The following is a 21,909-nucleotide window of genomic DNA, read 5'->3' on the forward strand; positions in this document are numbered from 1 at the left end:
GTCAGCTCAGTCAACATCACTCACTGTCCTAGCCAATTTGACCAGTTTTCCTGTCAAACGGCTCATGCTGTGGGCCTTAGCTTCAGCCTATTGTTGAGACACCATTGAATCAAAATAAAAACATGTAATTTGCTTTCATGAACATTTTATCATGCCAAAGAAAATATACTAGGTATTGTGCTCTGCTTTAAACAAACCCAATATATGAACGGATTGACAAAGTAGTGGCAGGTTATTAGCAAAAAGTTTCAACATAATTAGTAACAACAAGCTTTTCTGGTGCATTTTTAAACAATTAGTTTAATCAGTTCACACCTGCCTCGCTGTCACATACATAATGTCTATTTCCTTGAAACATCTTCCAGTCAAATGTATTACAACCAACAGGAACAAGAACAAAATCGATGTTCTTATCGTTTTCAGTTCAGCTTCTGACAAAAAAATACTGAAGTCATTGGGGCAATTCTTGCCCTACAGTATGGGTAGAGTTGTGTTAGATACAAAGTGAGACAATAGGAAACATTTTTAAATGAACAACAAGCTTTCACAGAGACTGTCTCTATCACATTGTTATTACAACATAGATGAGCTGAAACTTCATTTGTATAGATTTAGAGGAAAGAAGACCCTAAAGAGACAACAAGCATATAGAGGTAGTTGAATAGCAATATGGGAAGAAAAAAAAGAAGCATTATATTTATTCCCCGTTTGGGTCATTACAATGCAAGAGTAAAATGGCTGCTTAACAAACAATGGGAATTACAAACACAAAGACACATTTGCCACTGTTTAAATGGCTTGCTTGATATTTTAATCCTGGCATTACCAAGAACTGCATAAAATGATGGAACTAGTTTATCTAAGGTAAAGCCTATGAAGCCACACTGAACTATTTGCTCTCCTTTGATTTTGTTGTTGTTTATTATCATTGCTTTGACTATAGATAAATGTCAAGCAACTTTTAAAATGAAGCATAAGCTACAGTGTTGCTTTGTAAACTTGTTAATCACATTTGCTGCGACAAGGTTTTAAACGGCTACACAATCACGAAGCAAAAGCTTTAAAATGACACCAGGAACAGAGATTACAGGCACTTCTCTCTCAAGGTTAACTTAACGCATTTGAAAACACCCATTTGTAAGGGGAAATGTCTTCATTTCACCTCTGGTTGTGCATAATCCAGATTATTAAATAGTTGAACAGTGGGAGCTATCATTCTAAGAGGAACCAAATGCATACATTTGACTTGGCTCCTTTTCCTTCTTTCTTGCACTCAGAAAAGGCCACAAATTGCAGGCCATGCAGCCGGCTGCTTCTCAGAACTGTCTTCGATCAAATCAAAACCTCATTCCTCATGCCCAAGAATGGGCTGAAAATCTGTCCTTTTCTCTTATTTGGGATGCCTTCTATTTGCATCTCGATTGCACATCTCTGCTATGATTCTGCTTTGAGAAACAGAAATGGATGCAAAGTCAACATGTTAGGAACTCAAGGAACGAGTCCCTGAATAACACTCCCATCTTGGAAAAGGAGTTGGTGAAGGGAAACATAGTCCCCAACGGGTTCCAGTCCATCAACAGTATGTGATCTATTGGCAGTGAGAGACCTCTGGGTGCTGTGAACCAGCCTCAGAGCTCCACCGCTGCAACACCCAGTCACAGGGGACTATGTGAACCCAGTCCAGCTCCACAAGCAGAACTGGAAGCGCCACATGCGCGGTGATTTGGCTAGCCCCAGAGTGCTACGCAGCAGTGGGCTAGGTGCAGTCGTCCTTCAGAAAAGGCGAATTGTTGACATAGTCAGTTCTCTACCCCGCTACAGAAGGGGCAAGCACTCTTTTCTCCAAGTTATCTACAGAAAATTAGCTTTTATCATTTTTCATTTTCTACATTTTGCTGGTTATTAGCTAGCAGCAATAATAGTACAGTACAAAGCAGAAAGGCATAATGTCTGCTTGGTACCTAATATATATATACACAAGTACACACACACACAAACACACACACACACATATATATGCACATCTATATACACCTATATACATCTTTATACACACACACACACACACACACACACACACACAGGGAAAATAACCTACTAGGAAAAGACTAGGTCAATCACAATAAACTAGCTGAATAAATGGCACTGACTACCAAGGGGGAAGTCTTGTCCTTCTGGCCTAGATTTAATTTTATGTTTTTACTGTGTATGCTCTTTATTCTTAAGCTTTGCAGCAAAATCAATTCACAAGCAGCAAAATAGTCATGTCCAATTGATTACCCCATTCAAGTACATATCAAAGAAAGTCAAGGCTTAGCTTTGCACCTTGCCTCCCACCACTACTGAAACAAAAGCTTGCTATAAAACAATCCAAATGTGTACCAAGGGTACTGGGAAGCAAGTGCATGTCGGCCTAGCCAAGATCTATTGCTACAGTTAGTCCTCACTCATCAATGTGAAATATCCTATGATGTGGAATTTTATACATTTTGGAGAGCAAGAAGTGATGAGTTGGTTATTCTATGGAGTTAGAATTTAAGGATTCCATTTTACCAGAAATTCTAGACCTCCAAACAACACTACTTTTTAGTCCTCTTGAAAGAGGGAAAATTTGCTGGCATGGGATTTCCCCCTTATTTCTAACCCTCACTTGTTTTCCAGTCTTTTCACTTTCCCAAACAGACTTGACCCCCAAAAGAATTACATGTAAATCATCAAGTTATGGTCTGAAAATCAGGGGTGTGAATTCCCTCAACCAATTGTAAAGGGGTTGGAAATGGGTATTGTATGTAAAGGCAGGGTTTTATGGAAATGTAGCCCCTGATGATATTCTGTAACTATGAATAATCTAATCATAGCAGTTACTTGTTGAATGACTCCTATGTGCTAGGCACTATGCTAAGTGATGTATGTATATTATCTCACTTAATGTTGTATTAATAACAACCCTACATGCAGTATTCGTCATCACCATTTGCTAGATGACAAACTGGTTCTCAGAAAAACTGAAATCACAAAAGTAACACATCTAGCATCAGAGACACTTATGACCCTCTGCTGCATTTATGCCAGATAATAGGAAACTATTGTCCTAGGACTGTATTCTGACCATCTGGTTGGGCACCAGGTGCGAACGGGAGCCTTTCATTTCCTCCTCCCTGAGCCTGGGAGAGTTTGCGTGGGCAGTAATCACTCCTATACTTCCATTTTTTACTGGCCCAGTTGGGCTCCAAACACCCAACCTGGGACCACAATGTTCTGACAACACGGTGTTCGTTAAGAAAGTGCAGAAGAGGTTATTTGGTTTCTGCTTACATGAATCTCTTTTCTGTTGCCTGGATCAACTCATTCTCCCTTTTGTGTTTCTGGCCACAGGTGGTAATGGAAGAAGTCAGGCTGATTACTTGCGGCAATAACCTCTCACGGGAACAGAGTGGATGGGCTGCACATGAGTCAAGCATCACAGCTGTCCAGAGTCACATGGGGGATTACTTACGTGAAGGTAGGAATAACACAATTCATTTCTTCCCTGCCCTAATCTTTTCACTTGGTTGTTATAACACTCCTGTTTTCAGGTTGTCCTGGCACTAAAGAAACCAAACTGCACTAAGCAAGCTAAACAAGACCTCACTCTTACCCTCTTATCACTGTTCCTCCCCTGTGTTGAAATCTTGAGCCCATCACAACAAGGAGGGGAGATCATGTTTATATAAAATAATGGATTAACTGTCTGCTTCCTTTGAAAAGACTTAAAAAGCAAAAAGGTAGTTTGAGAGTTTTTTTTTAAAAGGGTTCTACATCTTTTTTTCCTGGTTTCTTTACACTTTTAATAATGAACCATCCTCATCAAGTGTTTCCACACATGCTAGCCAGGCCATGATCCTCACAACCCTGACTGACAAGAGGCGGGGTATGGAGGCTAACTGGGCATGGCTGTGACATGCCAGACTGAAAACCATCACCTCTGAAGAGTTACATATTCTCCTGCCTTCCCATTCTAACTGAATTGGAGAGAAATTAAGATATAATTAGATTGCTGAAATAAATGCATCGGGGAGATTGTAATAAAATATACTCCTCTAATTCATCTCTTGAGTCCAGAAAAATAATTCCTTCATCCTACCTCCATAGCAAATGGATTATTTTTATTGCACCCTGGCTTATTCCATAACCTATGCCAAATCCCATAAGTGTTTTCTACTGTTGCATTCAAATTGAAAGCAAAATAGCATCTGTAAAGATAGATGATCTTAGCATGATGCTGAACTTTAAGCATCCAATTGGATAGATACTGAAATGGTTCAAGAACTGGGGTCACATGTAGCACAAACCATTAAAGCAAAAACCACACATTTCTAGTATTGTTACTTCCCCCTAGGTACATGGTAAACCACAGCAATAAATAAAGCAGTATTTTTCAGTAATGCACACTTAAATAGTTACAAACACACATGTAGGGGAAAAAAGATATTGTGGTGCAAAAAATAAATTATTAAAACAGAAAGAACTATGAACATTATTTTACACAATGCTATATAAAATCTTAAAACATTTGGAATGAGATCTCAAAAGTCAGTAAGATAATGTAACAACATGATTAGGAACTGGGTATCACATTTCAACCACACAGTCATTCCTCTATGAAAGACAGAAAATTAAAGCAAAACCACTTTAAACTTTGAGAAAATTTTATGTCAAAATCAAAAAATTTTTTTTCTTCTGGGCTCTTAAACAACCTCTGCTGTGCATGTAGTTGTGCAGCATGTCAAGAAGCATCTTCAGGAAGAAAGTTGCAAACAGATCACATTTTTCTGGTCTTTTCACTTAATTTCTCTCTGATCAATAGCAGGAGAGTGATTCTGTTTGATACTTCCTTCTAAGATGTTATTGCAATTAGATATATTTACAAGATGACTCCCCCACAGTGGTGGGGGAGCGTGGGGGCTCCTTTTCAGCAATCCACTCACTAGTTCTGGTTTCGGGATATAAAGGCCAGGACTCGCCGAATACCATTCAGCCGATCCTTCAGGGACCTCATTGCTAGGAACGGGAGCTGAGCTCGGCTTTCCAGTGGAAGAACCGCTAACGTCCACCAGCACCAGGCTGGGCCATTCGGGTTGATCTGCAACAGAGAAATGGTATGGGTTCATCCTATTCCCACAGAAGCAATCCCAGTCTGCAGGCTTCCAAAGCTGCCAGGAAACAATCCAGGTGGAACTGCTTCTGTGTATGGCAGAGACTGCTAATTACACCCCATTCCCAATATCTATTTCCCTTTATCTTAGCTGGGCATACAGCCACTGGGGCCGACGGGGGGAAGCTACATTGCTCAGTCTCCCTTGCAGCCATAAGACAAAGTCCTGGCTAATGAGATGTAAGAGGCATTGATGCGTATAACTTCTGGGTCATTCTCTGGGAAAGGGACATGTGCCCTCGCCTTCATCTTTTTCTCCCTTTCCCCTGGCCAGAGTGTGGACATAGTGATGATCACTTTCTTCACTCAGGAGGATGAGGGCAGCAGTTACAGGAGGGTAGAGCTTTGTCAGGAATGAGCCTGGGTGTCTGAAGATCTCACGGAATACGGCTGCCCTAGCTCCCCATCTCTATGACTTTTGCTCTCTATCTAGTTTACACTACAGTTATTTTTGGTAGTGGTTAAAGCAGACACATTGATACCTTAACAAATACCCCATACCTTCTAGCCAGTGTGAATTCATGAGCTGAACTAGCTACTGCAGTCAGCCCTCCATATCCACAGACTCAACCAACTACGGATTGAAATTGGTTGGCTGAATCTGCAGAAGTGAAACCTGTAGATGCAGACGGCTGGTTGTACTCATTGCTCTGCATCACTTTATAGAAGGGGCCTCCTGGAACCAATCCCCCGTGGAGACTGAGAGATGACTATTCAGCCTCTTCCACCTCTTAGATTCTGTTTAGGCCCTTTGGCCTGGTGTGCAAAGCATGTGAGCCTTCAGTTCTTATGGCCTCTTAGGCTTTGTGTGTCTCTTACCTCCCTTCCTTTCCCTGTTTCTGGCTGAAGGCAAGAGTCTACATATGCCAGGTCACTATATGGGCCACAGTTAGCTTCTCCCCAAAAACCAGAGCCAATGGTTCACAGTCCCAAAGGAAAACTTTGCAAAAATTCCAATTGCAAAACACAGTCACATGGAAATATATTCCACCCCAGGTTTCCTCGATAAAGAGCTTTCCCACCCCACAGAAATCCTGCACCAAAATTCTGTCAGCAGTGGCCCAGGCACACATTGTAGGCATTGATGACTTATTTTCTTGTTTGTTATTGTTTAGTTGCTCAGTCATGTCTGACTCTTTTGCAACCCCTCCAGGCTCCAGTGTCCATAGAATTTTCCAGGCAAGAATATTGGAGTGGGTTGCCATTTCCTTCATCAGTGATTCTTCCCCACACAGGGATCAAACTCATGTCTCCTGCATTGCAGGTGGATTCTTTACCACTGAGCCACCAGGGAAACCCAACTTATTTCCTGCTAAGCCGCAAATGAGCTTCCTGCCCACATCCTTGGGAAGGTTGGCTTTAGGACTGCAGAGAACCACATTCTGGTCAAACTATCTACACATGGGATTATTTGCCTCCAAATTGGTCACCTAATTTTCTCCCAACCCTTGCTTCCTCTTTGCTTCTCTATGTCTCTAGATTCATTTGGATTCTTTTTGTCCCTCGCTGCAGTCTGTAACATCTCCTCCCTCCTCTGATAAGTTCTGAATGTTAGATCGACATATCCTGAACTGTATTTCCCAAGATCATTAAGAAAGATACTTAAGCTGATGTTAATACATGTGGCAGTTTCTAAGAAACCCCCTCTGGAGCCTTAGAACATTCTTATTAATGGCACCACTGGGGCTTATAGAATTGAATTGCTCAAACTAGATGTGATTTTTTTTTTCTGCTGCTGCTGCCAAAGCAACATGTTAACAGTCCTCATAAGAAATGAAACAGAACCCAAGGTTTCAGCTTTCTGTGTCACTGAGCCCTTATGAATCGCTCTGTGGCATCTGTGTTTTCTTTTATGGAAGATGCTGTCACCATTACTGATCTCTATCTTCTGCCTGACTGGGGGAGAATGCTTTCCAGAAGATGAAGGGGAATATTCAACTTGATCGTGAGCTTTCTCAGAGCTCTGTCATAATCATGAGTCACACTGGCCCAGAGCCAGGAGCCTGATCACTGGGAAGCATTAACTGCCCTTCTCCCTCCAACATTCATGATGCCTTTGAATAGGGGGAAGGAGCCACATTTGCGGTCTGGAGAAAACAAGGCACTTCAGCCCATTAGGGAAGAGATTGGTGTTTTACAGCCTCAGAAGGCAAGAGGAAGAAGGAACTTTAGAGACGTCGTCGTCTACCTCCCTCATTTCAGAGATGGGGGGAAACTTGACAAAAGGGAAAGGACTTGCCCAAGGTCACATGTAAGGAGGATCAATCTTTTAGCATGGATGTCAGAACCTACATACTCTATTTAACTATTGTGACAGAGTCAACAATGAGTATAAGTCAAGAATCAAGGAAGTTATGGGGATGATATTGCAGAAGCTAGCTCAGAATGTGGAAAGGTGATGGTGTGAAAATATTAATATTTGACTACAACACCTCCAATCTTGTCCTAGAGAGACAGTATTCCCTGATTTACACTAGGCATGGAAAGCTTAAGGAAAATTAGCTACCGTCACTTTCCTGGGGAGCTTTTTTCTGATCTGTAGCTGGATCTCTCACATGGACCTATCCCTCCAGGAAATAGACTGATCTGTTAGAATCTAGTGAGCTCTTTTATAGTAGAGAAAAGGGTAGATTTAAGGATTGGGTCAGTTTTCTCAGGAAACTTGCTCATCCATAACAAGGACAATGATAAGGGTCTAGACCTCCAGGGCTAAGCTTCGAGGGAGCTGGGTATGGAAAGTTTCTGTGGTCCTGCAGCTGGAGCCTGAAAGGTGGCTGGCCCTGAGCAATGGGGAAGAGAGCAACCAGGAAGAGAGTTCTGAAGCCCCTGAGACATGGCAGCCTTTGGTCTCAGTTTCCCTAGATCCCCTTCTTTTAGGCCTGGCCTTTTGTGATTCCTGTCACCCTAACACATCACCACAGTGGGCATCTGGACTCCCATGAAAGACTTTTCTGTTGATGGTGCCTGTGTTCCCATCCTCTCACCTAACTAATCTCTCAAAACCTGTCTTTGATCCAAATTCCTACTGCTTTACTTTAGTTACCCCAAGTCTGACTTGGGGTCCTTTTGTTCTTAACCATGATGCCCATTGCCTAGCCAAATGAGACCAATTTGGATCCATCTTCCCCTCTACACTAAATCTGCTGGATGGAAAGCACACACCCATCTAATCACAAAACCCAGGCTCTCTTACCTGGTGGGAATGACTGATTACAAAAAGACATTCTCATATACCTGGGGGTCAGCATCCTTCTCTGGCATTGGGCCAAAATGACTGAGTATCCGGTTCTTCAGAGATGATTTGAGGGAATGGAACCATGATGACGCTTGCTCATAAACACAGCTATGTAATCCCATGAGCTCAGCACAATCCTCTCCTTGAACCTGAAAGTACCAAAGTAGAAGGAAGTGTTCTGTAGCTTCTCCATCACACCTAGAACCCGTTTTGACACATGGCTCTTTGAGCATCCCTCCTGCCGCCCTCTGGGAAGGCTCACCCTTCTGGTTGTCTGCTGTGTGATGTGTGAAAGGCTCTTCAGCTGGATGATGGACTGTGTGGAAATACTGCTGAGGGTGGTGGATTGGAGAAAGGTTCAGCTGGGTAAATGAGCTGAAACAGCCAGACATATAGAAAACTAGCGATGCAAACTGGCCTGAGTGGATGCGTGCTGTTCAGCTAGGTTGTGCTGCTTCACACCTCTCTCCTTTTCATTTTTGACATCTGCTTTCCCATTGCTCCCTGGGAAGAGGGACATGAATGTGTCTGTGTCTCAGCATGTAACTCTATCTTCCAAGGCAAATACATTTATTCACTGAGCAAATGTTTATTACTCTTGTACTATGTAGTGAATATAAATATCAATGATTATGCGATAATTTACCCATTAATTCAGAAAACCCAGGATTAACTGGACATGTCCTCTTTCTCCCTAATGGAATGATGGATTATCAGGAAGGGCTCTTGGCCACGTTGCATGTTTAAAAATAGAAATGTGCACGTGAATCTACAATTGTCTCAAAGGAAAAAGTTGTAAAAGATAAATAAATAAATCAAATATATATACACACACACACACACACACACACACACACACGTAGATTGAGCTCCAGATCTTGGTATCCCTGGCAGAGACCCAATTCCAGTGTGAATGGGCTGCAGGGTTGATCTGGCTCGGAACCTTTCATGCACAGATACAACTCAGCAAGTAAGCAGGGGAAGGCTGGACACGGCTGTGCACTGCTGCTCCACAATTGAACTGCAACCCGGCAGCATTCAGTGTGGCTGCAGCAGATGGGGAAGAAATCCCCAGGCTTCCATCAGTGCCGAGAAATCCTCCTGCAATCATCTTGATCTGCCAAGCTACATGGAGAGCCTGGCTTCAGAATTCTTGGCACCGGCCACCCTCACCTTTTGGTCTTCAATGTATTCGATGTCAGCTGTGTTGTAACCATCCCGCTGGCCCTGATGGAGGACCTTGAAGCGCCTCTTGCCTATGCTGTCGACCACTGAGCGGCCATCAGCAAAGAACTGAACATTTCTGATCTCTAGGATGCAGCCATATTCTGCAAACCTGTTTAGAGGGAATGGAGTTATGAAAGTAAATTCTCGATAAGCTGTTTCCCTTGCCCGCTATCCCCACTCCATCTTTATACCCCATGTTGTGTCTTGAGGGACTTCTGCCTTCTTGTCTGTCCCAGGGTCTATGGCTGCAATAACACCACAGGCAATGCTTGTGTGAAAACTGATCTTAATGTGTAACTGTTACCGTTTATTGTGCTGTACTCAGTACTTTATCAGAGAAGGCACTGGCCACCCACTCCAGTACTGTTGCCTGGGACATCCCATGGACGGAGGAGCCTGGTAGGCTACAGTCTATGGGGTCACTAAGAGTCGGACACGGATTCACTTTCACTTTCACTTTCATGCACTGGAGAAGGAAATGGCAACCCACTCCAGTGTTCTTGCCTGGAGAATCCCAGGGACGGGGGAGCCTGGTGGGCTGCCGTCTATGGGGTCGCACAGAGTCGGACACGACTGAAGCGACTTAGCAGCAGCAGCAGCAGCAGTACTTTATGTGCATTATTAACTCCCCAGTCCTTCCAACAAACCAGAGAAGTAGGTACTATTATTGTACACATCCTACAGATAAGGAAACGGAGTCACAGAAAGGTTGAGTTATTTGCCCGAAGTCAAACTTCCTCCAAGGCTGGAGCCAGAATATGAACCCAGGCAGTTTAATTCCAGGGCTCATACTCTTATAAAACAAGTTTTAGAATATGTATCAGCCATTTAACAAAAGGTTGATCCTGGGGTGCCTTTAAATAGGCAGCCTCTTACATGATAAAACTAGGGGCCAGAGGGATCCTGATCCTTACAAACGCACCTGGAAGGGCCCCGAAGTAAGACCACAAATCCTTTCCACCCAACCTCCCTTGACGCACCTAATTCCTCGCTTACCCTTTGACAGGATCTCCAAGGCACATGCCAAACTGTCGTGTGCCTGTCTCAATGCATCTACGGATCATCAGACGGTAGCAAGGCTCAAAGATGTGCAGGGGACAAGGAACCGTGGGGTAGGCCATGGTGCACACGAAAATAGGCACGTTCTTATTTAAGCTGTCAGGAAGAGCAAATGACATGGATCTCACAGCATGGGGGCAGAACAGAGAAAGGCTGGTCGAATTTCACCATGTGGATCCCCCACAGGAAGACAAGGAGGCATAAAGTGTGGACAGCTGATAAAAAATAGTAAAATGCATCTGATGCTGTAGGCTGAGTCCCATTACCTGATGCACAGGTTAGCCTAAGGGCTATGATTAAAATGGATATTCTATACATTCTAATTTGGGTAATGAAGTTGTCTAGTACCTTAACATTGTCGATGATAGTTATACCTCATATTTTTCTTTCTTTCATACTCTCCACTCCAAACAATCTCTCCAGGTGTCTTGCTGGCAGTATGGGGAAGGGCACTGGTGGTAAAAGTGAACCCAGCTCTCCAGAGGGATGGTGGGAAAATCTCTGCAAGATCCCTGTGAGCATCTCCCATTTGCAAAGCTCCCAGAGGATGTGCATGGCAGGTCCAGCTGGGAGGAGGGAGCAGTAGAGAGGCAAAAGTAATATAGCCCAGTGATGCTCAAATGCTCCTGTGCATTGGAGTCACTGTAGGACCTTAAACACAGACAACCTGGCCACTGCACCTCGCCCTCCCAGAGACTCTGGTGCAGTGGCTCTGAAATCAAGACCTACGAGTCTGCCTCTCAATCTGTGCCCATGAAGATTCAGACACAGCCTGATCGAGAACCACCAACCAGGCCAGCTCCTCCCGATCACAGTTCTGTTTGTCCAGTAAATCCAAGGGACATCTGAACCTAAACCTGCCAACAAATATAAGATTGTCTGCCCAAATCTCAAAAGGATTAAATTTGATTCCCCTAAAGGAATATCCCCAGTAAATTCCAGTTTTTATTAATAAGACATTAAATGATACATGAGAAGAGGGTTCAGAAAGATTCAAGGTGAACTTAATATCAGAAAGAAAGATAAAGACTCCTGCAGTAGATCTAATATGTCAATGAGAAAAGAAGGACTGCACTTCTGGCTTCCCAGGGAAACATGTTAGTCAAAGGGAGAGGTGCAAACGAACTGGTTTCAGTTTAACAATGTTTTCTATGGGGTGGGCATAAACCCAGAACAGCCTCCTCGGGAACTTCATCCTCAGAACACTGTAAGAATTCCACTGGGAATGGGGAGATGAGTGGGCAGCAGTACGAGAGGCAGAAATTAGTGACTTCCCGCTGCTTTTTCTGCTACCTGAGGCAGAGAGTTTGGAGCCCTACTTCCATCTCACCCCTACTCGCTACCTCTCACAACACCTGTGATGGAAGAGGAATCATAATAACCAGAAGCATTCTTACCATTACTTTTATTAAGTGCTTATTCTGCACCAGCTCATTTGATCCTCATAGTGAGTCCTTGAGGTAGGAACTACTATTATCCCCAAGTTACAGATGAGGAAACTGAGGCCCAAAGACATTAAGTGACTTGTCTAAGGTCATGAAGTCTACTCACTTTGTGGCAAAACTGTGTCACAAGCCCAGGTCTGACTGACATCAAAGTTCTTTACCTCATAGAACCTCCTTATGTATCTGAAGACTGTCTTCAGAATATAGCTGACCCTTGAACAACTCGGGGGTTACAGGGACTGACCCTCTGCACAGTTGAAAATCAGCATGTAACTTAGAGCCAGTTCTCTTTATCCATGCTTCCCTGGTGGCTCAGCTGGTAAAGAATCTGCCCACAATGCAGGAGACCTGGGTTCAATCCTTGGGTTGGGAAGATCCCCTGGAGAAGGGAACAGCTACCCACTCCGGTATGCTGGCCTGGAGAATTCCACGGACTGTATAGTCCATGGGGTCAGAAAGAGTTGGACACAACTGAGTGGCTTTCACTTTCATTGATCTTTATCCACGGTTCAGCATCCATGGATCTGACCAACCACACATTGGATCATGCAGTACTGCAGTATTTACTACTGAAAAAAATCCACATATAAGTAGAACTGCATGATTCAAATCCATGTTGTTTAAGGGTCAACTATACTTCATTCAGTTCCCCTGATAACGTATTCCAATCTAATCCTGCCCATGACACCCAGCTACTAGTGCCAATAACCTGGTCAGTGGTTTGACTTAAGTTTCTTCAGTGGTGAGCTGGTAAATGAACAATCAGCTTTCTAGGGGTGGGGAGGGGAAGTCCTTGTTACTGCATTTGCCAATTTTCACGGTGTCAACACTCTCACTGTGGCCAATTTCAAGCTATCAGCATGGTATCATTAAATGGGGAAGATATGTGCACTTTCAGTTCTATGAGCTGGCGTGAATGAAACTGAAAACAGCAGTGTGCATACTTAGAAAGTTCTTCCATTTCCTCTTCATAAAGCCTCCTTCGTTCCTTGAGTTCTTCTGGAAGGAATTTAGCTATTAGCTCTTCCATTATGACGTTTTTGCTGTACTTTCTTGATGCCAAGCACTACATGGGGAACAAGGCAGTTAGATATTATGCAGTCATCAGAGAAATACAAAGCACTGCTGATGTAATCAGTAGAACACTTCAGTGACCAACATACTGGAGTAACGTGGATAGACACATTGGCAGCTCATATGATCATAATGTATATAATCTCTGGAGGTTAGAGTTTACCTTAAAAAAACACATGCAATGAATTACTTTTATAATTAGAAAAAATATTTTAACAAGGAAAAACACCTGCATTGAAGTTTTAAAAATGCCATAGCCTTCCTAAAACACTGAAATTGATTATGATCATGTTTTTTGTCAATTAAGGGAGACAATCCTTTCCTTTCCTTTTTTCTGATTATTGTGTTTATAAGCTCCCAGAATGTTCTCCACTTGAGATATGCTGCAAGTCCGTGGTCAAATGGTTCAGGGAACTAAAAAGCAATTTTAAAATCATTCATCCTTTCCTGCCCTGCCACACTCTCAGTGCTTGGCTTCTGGATATTTTGAGTCTATATATTATAACTATTTTTCTCCTCTAACTTAAGTATTTTTAAAATAAACTAAATACTGGTGATTTCATTTCCCATTTTTTTTTTATTATAACATCTAGATATCATTAAATTCACGTTATAAACCCTGATTTCAGAACCTAACTCAGGCTCAACTGTCACTATTACTCTTATCCCAAACACCCCTAGTCTATGCATATCCAAGGAGCTGTAAGGAGTGGGTGTTAACAGCATGAACCAGACAATGGGGATGACAACATCTGCAGAGAATTGCTGGTTATGGAAACTACCCACACAGACCCAGCAGGGGGAGCTCCTGAGTATAACACTGCAGGCTTCAGACATTTTCCCCTTTGCCAACGTCTGTCTATTCCGCAGTGAACATGATCGGAATAAGATATTTCTCTCTCTGGAAAATGGTGCAAGTATGACCCCAGGTGAATACCCAGAGACAGGTGGAAATAACTTTTAGCCCCTAAGTCCAGGATCCCACAGCCTCTGCTTCCAGGATGCCTTCTTAGCCACTGGCATTGCCTGGCTGAAGGAAAATCAAAGGCTTGCCCAGTCTTTGGGAGAAAGCAATGGCTCAGAAGGTAGCCTATCCAAAAAGGAGGTGACATCTCTGCTGATGCTAAAACAAAAACCCAGGAAAGGCACATATTAAAATGTCAACAGTATATTTTCCTTCTTTCTGCTGTTCTGAATGTTGTAATGTTCCCACAACACGAATGCATTATTTAAGTATAACAGCCATGGGCTTCTCACCTACAATCAGTACAGCAATCCCCCCTCTTTACCCAGGCCAGACATGACACTGACCCTCCCCCCATCCCAACACACACCCTCAGGGCTATCCTGGGTGATTATCTCACTTCCTTCCCTTAGTCTAAATGGTGGGGTGCTGGGAAAGCTCAACATGTGACTTCTCTGGATCTACATTCACCAAGAGAGAGTCTTGCATCATCTCCAGCTTCTCCTCAGGGATGACAGGGGTCAAGGAACATGAATACTAATTGTAAAATGTGGCAAACAAGTCCCTGGCAGGGGGAGAGGGGTGACAAGACGGATTCCCAGATCTTCTTGTGCTATAGAAAATTACAGCAAATCCACTTGAAAAGCAAAGGTGGCTGTTTGTGTGATTCATTTTAGAGGACCTGGAAGCCCCAGAGATTTTCAAGCATACAAATACCTGCTAATAATAAAGGAGGCAGCTGAGGAGAGGGACAAGGACCACAATGAAGGGCTGTGAGGTTTTCCTGGGGACCTGGGGGTGATCTCTTCAAACTATGGAATAAACACTGATGATAAAGGAACACTGGAGCTCATAGATGAATGAGCCAAGGCCAGTGAATCAGGGCCCATGATGGGATTAGAACCAAGATCCATGTTTATCATCAATTTGATCTGTGTTTATCACCACTTTGATTCATGTTTATTATCATTTTGATATTTTTGTTTCCAACACAGACTGATCTCACTGCTAGCAGTTCATAAAAAGCTAGCTGTTGCCTCATTTCTCTGGAGGACTTTGTGGAGAGAGGAGGGGTGGCTCTAAGACAGGAGAAATTGATGGTCTGAAGGGGTGTTTTGCTCTAGCACAGTGCAGTGGCTTGGGATCCAATAGGATACTGTCTTCATGCCCAATTCCAAATAAACTAACCCGATCAAGAAAGAAACAACGTTTTACCTGGGAAAGACCGTCTTTGCACAGTGGACACTTCGCATTGTGATCTAGACATCTTTCAAGGCATTTTAAGCAAAAGGTGTGCCCACAGGGTGTTGTGACTGGTTCGTAGAATAATCTGAAATTTAGGAATCAAAATGGAAGAAAATTGCAATCAAACCAAACATAAAAGACAGAGCTATTGAATGTTAAGGTTTTTACAGTATTATTTGAGAAAGTCTATGCGTGGGAGTAAGAGGGGGGTTCTTTTTCCTTTTTAAAAAACAATCCCTTACACTTTAGAAAACCATTTGCTTTTTATTTCTGAGCTGGATTTAAATGCATCAAATAATGCATTTATTAAAATTTAGGACATAGCTAGATCATTTTATAACATTAGTTCTAGTCAGTCTCTTCCAGAGCATCCAGATTTTTTCCCTGTCAGGTCCCAGAAAAATGAAGATGAATGCCCAGAGTATCTGATTAGATTCCATTCTAAAATACTTAGCCAACCTGTTCACCTGGATATACGTAAACACATAGATAAAGAGACACAGAGATAAATACACACACTACCATATTTAAGCACTTCATATAATATTAAATGGGAAAGACTAGGTTTATTTGCTAACCTTGATTCCATTTTTCATCTAAACAATGTTTACAGTCTGAAGGATCTCCAAATTGCACCTGTAACAAACATACTGCCTTTTACATGGATGGACCGTTTACCCAGGGGCAGTAGAGTAAGATTATTACTATGCTTATTAATAGACAGACAGACACATACATAGATACATGTGTATACATACATATTCTCTAATTAGATCCTATTTTAATTGCTTTGCAGGAACTGGCTATTTTTTTCAAAGCAATCTGAGCCTCTTTTAAAAAGCTGTTCTGTACATTCAGAGATTCGTGGATTTATTTTGCTTAATGAAAATCTCACCTGCAGCAGGACCACTGGATGGAGGCAGCTGAAGATGATGCTTCAGAAGTGGAGCTCGCACTCTCCAAGAGGACAGAAAGAAGGGAAAGACGCCAGAACAGCTTATTTTGACCTCACTAGAGTGTTCAGTTGAGAGGAAGAGGCTGCAAGCTGCACAGCCCCCTCGTGTGGCCAGGAGGTGCACCAGCAGCCTGGCCACACAGCCAGGCGAGCAAAAGAATCAAAACATCAGAGCTGAAAAGTACTTGAGAAAACATGGAGCTCACCAGCCAGAATGAAACAGATCCAGAGTGAATGAAAGTCTTTCCAACTTCCCCTTCCAGCCGTATGCCCTTTCTATTAGAACAATAATTCTCAACCGTTGCTGTGTTTGAGAATCATGTGGATTGTTTTTTCTTTAAGTAGCTTTTTAGATATATTATTGACATGCAATAAATTGCACATACTTAAAGCGTACAATTTGATAAGTGTTGACACATGTACACACCTATGAAACCATCTCCAAGATCAAGATAATCAACATACTTGTCACCCCCAAATGTCTCCTTGTGTCCCTGGGCAAACCCTCCCTCTTGCTTCTCCCTAGACCACCCTCCCCCATCACCTGGGGAACTTTTAAAAACTATAGAGACTGGACCTCACCTACAGAGATTCAGATCAGTTGGTCCAGGGTAAGAGCCAGGCATAAGGATTTTTAAAGCTCCCTGGGTGGTTTTAATGTGCAGCCAGAGTTGGGAGTCACTGAATTACACAATCCTACTAACCTTTGCATGGACAAATCTCCATTGGTCTCTAAACCTAATTATCAGAGTCCCCTGTGGAACTTTAAAAACACAGACATGGCAAAGTCTCACTTGATAAAGTTTGCAATTCAAGAGATTTGTTATTTTTAACAAGCCAAGAAAGGTCTGGACCTGGGAAGAAGTTTTTCATATATTTACTGTTTTCTACTTTTTAAATAGTATCAATGTGTTTAAAAAGTAGTTAATGTATCTAACTGAGTTAATAAATTTTAGTTACTAAATTGGGCAAAAAGTAAAATTAATTTTCAAAAACAGATCTTTAATGGAGGTCCTAACCAGTGTACTAAGGCAAGGGATAAAAAAAAAGTCTGAAAACTGAAAAGGAAAAAAAAGCTGTTGTTATTCATAAATGGTATGATGATGAACTTAGAAAATCTAAAAGAATCTTAGAATGATTATTAAAATTAATAGGAATTGAGATAATTAGCAAGAATGCTAGACAAATACACATACACACAACTGTAGTTCTACATACCAACAAGAAGCATGAGAGAATAGATTTTTTTAAAGATGACATTTACAATTGCTTTTGAAAATCAAGTGCCCATGAGTGAAGTCAGACAAAGACAAATATGGTATCGCTTAAATGTGGAATCTAAAAAAAAAGTAGAAATGAACTTATTCAAAAAACAGAAATAGAGTCACAGACATAGAGAACAAAATTATGGTTACCAGGGGGTAAGGTGGGGAGGGAGATTCGGATTGACATATACATACTACTATATACAAAATTGATAACTAATAAGGACCTACTGCAGAGAAGGCGATGGCAGCCCACTCCAGTACTCTTGCCTGGAAAATCCCATGGACGGAGGAGTCTAGTAGGCTGCAGTCCATGGGGTCGCTAAGAGTCGGACACGACTGAGTGACTTCACTTTCCCTTTTCACTTTCATGCCTTGGAGAAGGAAATGGCAACCCACCCCAGTGTTCTTGCCTGGAGAATCCCGGGGACAGGGGAGCCTGGTGGGCTGCTGTCTATGGGGTCACACAGAGTCGGACCTGACTGAAGTGACGCAGCAGCAGCAGCAGCAAGGACCTACCGGGGGCTTCCCAGGTGGCACTAGTGGTAAAGAACCCACTTGCCAATGCAGAAGATGCAGGAGACATGAGTTCTATCCCTGGGTCACAAGATTCCCTGGAGGAGTGGCAACCCACTCCAGTATTTTTGCCTGGAGAATCCCACGGACAGTGGAGCCTGGCAGGCTACAGTCCAGAGGGTCACAAAGAGTCGGACCACGACTGAAGTGACACAGCACACAGTGTTCAAGGACCTACTGTATAGCAGAGGGAACTCTACTTAATACTCTAGAATGGCCTATATGGGAAAAGAATTTTTAAAAGAGTGGATATATGTATACGTATAACTGATCCACTTTGCTGTTGAAATTAACATAACATTGTAAATCAATTATGCTCCAATAAAAATCTTTTCAAAAAGACAACCAAAAAATGAAAAAGAAAATCAAGTGCCCAGGAATAAATCTAACAGAAGTTCATGAGATCTCTATTGTAAGAAACTGCAAACATTTCATTGAAAGTAAAAGAAGACCTAACTAAGTCCCAATGAAAGACCCCAATGGGTTATTTCACTTGTTTGTTTTTGTGGAACTTGGCAAGTTGATTTCTAAACTTCATAAGGCAAGGCAAAGTGCCAAGAAGAGCCAAGACACTTTTGAAGAGCAGCAACGTGGGAGAACTTGCTCTACCAGACTTTATTTTGAGAATTTATTATAAATTATATATTTATATATATATATATAAATATATATATTATAAATTATAAATTATGAGAATTTATTATAAAACAGTACTGATTGAAAAGCAGTAAGACTAGCACAGGAACAAACAGATCTGTAGAATAGAATACAAAACCCAGAAATAGATTCAGACCCAGATTCTTGATTTTTAAAACTGTGGCACTTCAAAACAGAGAGAAGATTTTCCACACATAAATAGAATCCTCAATAAGTGCTATTTGGGATAGTTGGCTATCCGCAGGGGGCAAAGAAGTTGGACTGATTCTCATACCATACACAAAAAGCAACACCATGTGGGCTGTAAAAATGAATGTGAAAGACAAAGAGTAAAGCTCTTAGAATACAAGATAGAATATCTGTATGACCTCAAGGGGAAAAAAAGATTTCCTAAACACACACACACACACACAAATGCTAACTGTAAATGAAAAGATTGATCATTGTTACCATATTAAATTTAAGAACTTGTTAGTGTATTGAAAGATGCCATTAAGAGACCTTTCATGTTGAAAAATGTCTTTATTTAATAAGCCTCATAGAATGGCTTTCTTCCTTAAACTATATGCATGTACAACTTTGATAAAAATTGAAAAACCAAATTAAAAACTAAAGGCCATTAACAGGAAAAAAAAAAAAAAGAAAGGTGCCATTAAGAGAGCAAAAAGGCAAGTCACAGAGTGGGAGAAGATATTTGCAACAAGGTGACTAATGAAGGATTTACATTTAGAACATACGTAGAGCTCCTACAAGTCAGTAAGAAAAAGAGAGATAACCCACTGAAAATGGGGAGAGTTATATATACACTTCCTTGGTGGCTCAGACAGTAAAGAATGCGGCAACGGCTGCAATGCAGGAGATCTGGGTTCGATCCCTGGTTGGGAAGATTCCCTGGAGAAGGGAATCTTCTACCCACTCCAGTATATTCTTGCCTGGAGAATTCCACGGACAGAGGAGCTCAGCAGGCTGCAGTCCATGGGTTCACAAAGAGTCAGACATGACTGAGCAACTAACACACACATATATACACTAGTAGACATAAAAACTGTTCATAGTAGCATTGTCTGTAATAGCCCTAAACTACAAACAACCCAAATATCCATCTAGAATATAACTGATTTTGTTAAATTCATACAATGGCACACTATACACTAGTGAAAATGAACAAATTTCACCAACGTGCAATAACATGGATAAATCTTCATCCCGAGGAAAAGAAGTTACAACAAAAGAATCCATTCTGGATAATTCAACTTACATTAAGTATTTTTAAACAGGAAAAAATGAAATTGCACTATTTAGAGATACACACAAGAGTGGTAAGACTTTTTTTTTTTTTTTTTAAAAAGAAGAGATAAAATTCAAGATAGTGATTTTAGGGGCAGTGGCAGAGGGGGTGGTGATTTAGAAGTGACATATGGGCAGCTTCCGGAGTCCTGGTAATTAACGTTTTCTTTCTTGGGCTGAAAGGGATTGCATGAGTAGCCTCTTTACAGTATTTTATGAGAATCCATTCCTATTTTTATGTACTTTCCCAGTGTATCTATTTCACAATTTAAAGTATTTCTCAAGACTGTGACTTGCAGGCTGACTTTGTGAACCACTGCTGTGATCTAACTACTAGAAGCAGCCAAGACAGACGATCTCATTTCCTCAGTAATTTGAAACCTGTTAATCTGAATGCCTTTTATACATTATTCGATGACATTAATGATGAAGACTGATTGATGAACCTGTATCTGTAAAACTATTTTTTCCTGAGAATTTCAAAATTGGGCCTTTTGTTCACTGAAGAATGTAATCCACATACAAATAATAATGATATAGCTGGCCAGTTAATTGCAATAACTACTGACATTTAATGAGCAGATGAATGTAGCAGACACAAAAGGATACAGCAACTCTTACCAAGAGCTATGATTAAAATGCCCCTGATTCGAGTGGTCGCAAACAAGAATGCTGCCACAGATGCTGCATAATTATTGCTCTGAAATAATTCAAGGTTCAGATGCTTAGAATGTATCATCTTTCAATACTCAACCCACTTCTATTCAGGCTGACTGAGTAAAGAGACTGGGAACAGATGGAATGCATTTCTCTTGCTATCAGGAATGTGTGCATTGCTGTTTTTCATATCAATTAGCTTTATATAGTCATAGGCAGTAGTTAATTGGATTAGCTCTATTTTACTATGGAGGAAATTGGCTCAGGCAAGTTAAATAACTTGCCCAAGGCCACACAGCTAGCTAGTAAATAGCAGCACTTGGGATGTGAAGTCACATGTGATTCTCAAGCCCATCTTCCTTCTCCACTAGATGACACAGAGACGACTGTGTGTGAATCTAGATCTTGGAACAAACACCATCCATGTACATGTAGATACACACTCACACACAAACACACCCTTTTCTCCTTCTCTGTCTCTCTCCCTTCCCTTCCCCACCACCAGAGAGAGCGAGAGAGAAACTCTATATAGACATAGAGTTAGAAATATATACTCAAATTCCTCTCCCTTTTATTTATCACTTTAGAATGATTTCAGAAAAGACTTCAGGGAGGGATTTATAAATCAGTGTAGGGCCAGATTTTCTCACAAGAAAGCATTTTACATTGTCAGGGTGATGGAGTAAACAATAGTAATAATAAATGCTTTCAGTTAGATGTCAGCCCGGATAAAATGTTTGGCTTGTCTGGAAATAGCTATCTTTTCCCACCAGTTACATCCTTGTATTGTGCTCTTGTGTGGCTATCAAATGAGAGCAAAGGGGGAACAAGGAGGAGGGAAGGGGTGGAGGGAGGGAGAGAGAGAGAGAGCAGTGAACTGACTCCATAACACCCAGCTACTTGAGCAGCTCAAACTAGGTTAAATATAAAGCTTTTCATTTCAATGGACAAAGGGGCCACTGGGCCATTAGGTAACTGGTTCAAATATCCAGCATTCCTGCTCCACAGCAGGCCCAGAGGTGACCCCAGGGCAAGGGTATCCGGAGCAGGTAAATCTCAAGGGAGGATT

The 21,909-nt window shown here is 41.7% G+C and overlaps 1 protein-coding gene across 2 annotated transcripts in view; it reads right to left on the minus strand.

Annotated features, from left to right (window-relative positions):
- Positions 1 to 277: 277 nt before the first annotated feature.
- The window catches only part of LONRF3 (LON peptidase N-terminal domain and ring finger 3), a 39,249-nt gene continuing 17,617 nt past the window's right edge, over positions 278 to 21,909 (minus strand). For both annotated transcript variants that reach the window (XM_027533205.1, XM_027533204.1), the window contains 6 exons: positions 15,414 to 15,528; positions 13,105 to 13,226; positions 10,653 to 10,811; positions 9,603 to 9,765; positions 8,429 to 8,578; positions 278 to 5,122 (listed from right to left, as the gene is read on the minus strand). In XM_027533205.1, coding sequence (XP_027389006.1) covers positions 4,967 to 5,122; positions 8,429 to 8,578; positions 9,603 to 9,765; positions 10,653 to 10,811; positions 13,105 to 13,226; positions 15,414 to 15,528 — 865 coding nt within the window. In that variant the 3' untranslated portion in view covers positions 278 to 4,966. The remainder of the gene's footprint in view (positions 5,123 to 8,428; positions 8,579 to 9,602; positions 9,766 to 10,652; positions 10,812 to 13,104; positions 13,227 to 15,413; positions 15,529 to 21,909) is intronic.

Source organism: Bos indicus x Bos taurus, chromosome X (assembly GCF_003369695.1).
Source record: "Bos indicus x Bos taurus breed Angus x Brahman F1 hybrid chromosome X, Bos_hybrid_MaternalHap_v2.0, whole genome shotgun sequence".
NCBI lineage: Eukaryota > Metazoa > Chordata > Mammalia > Artiodactyla > Bovidae > Bos > Bos indicus x Bos taurus.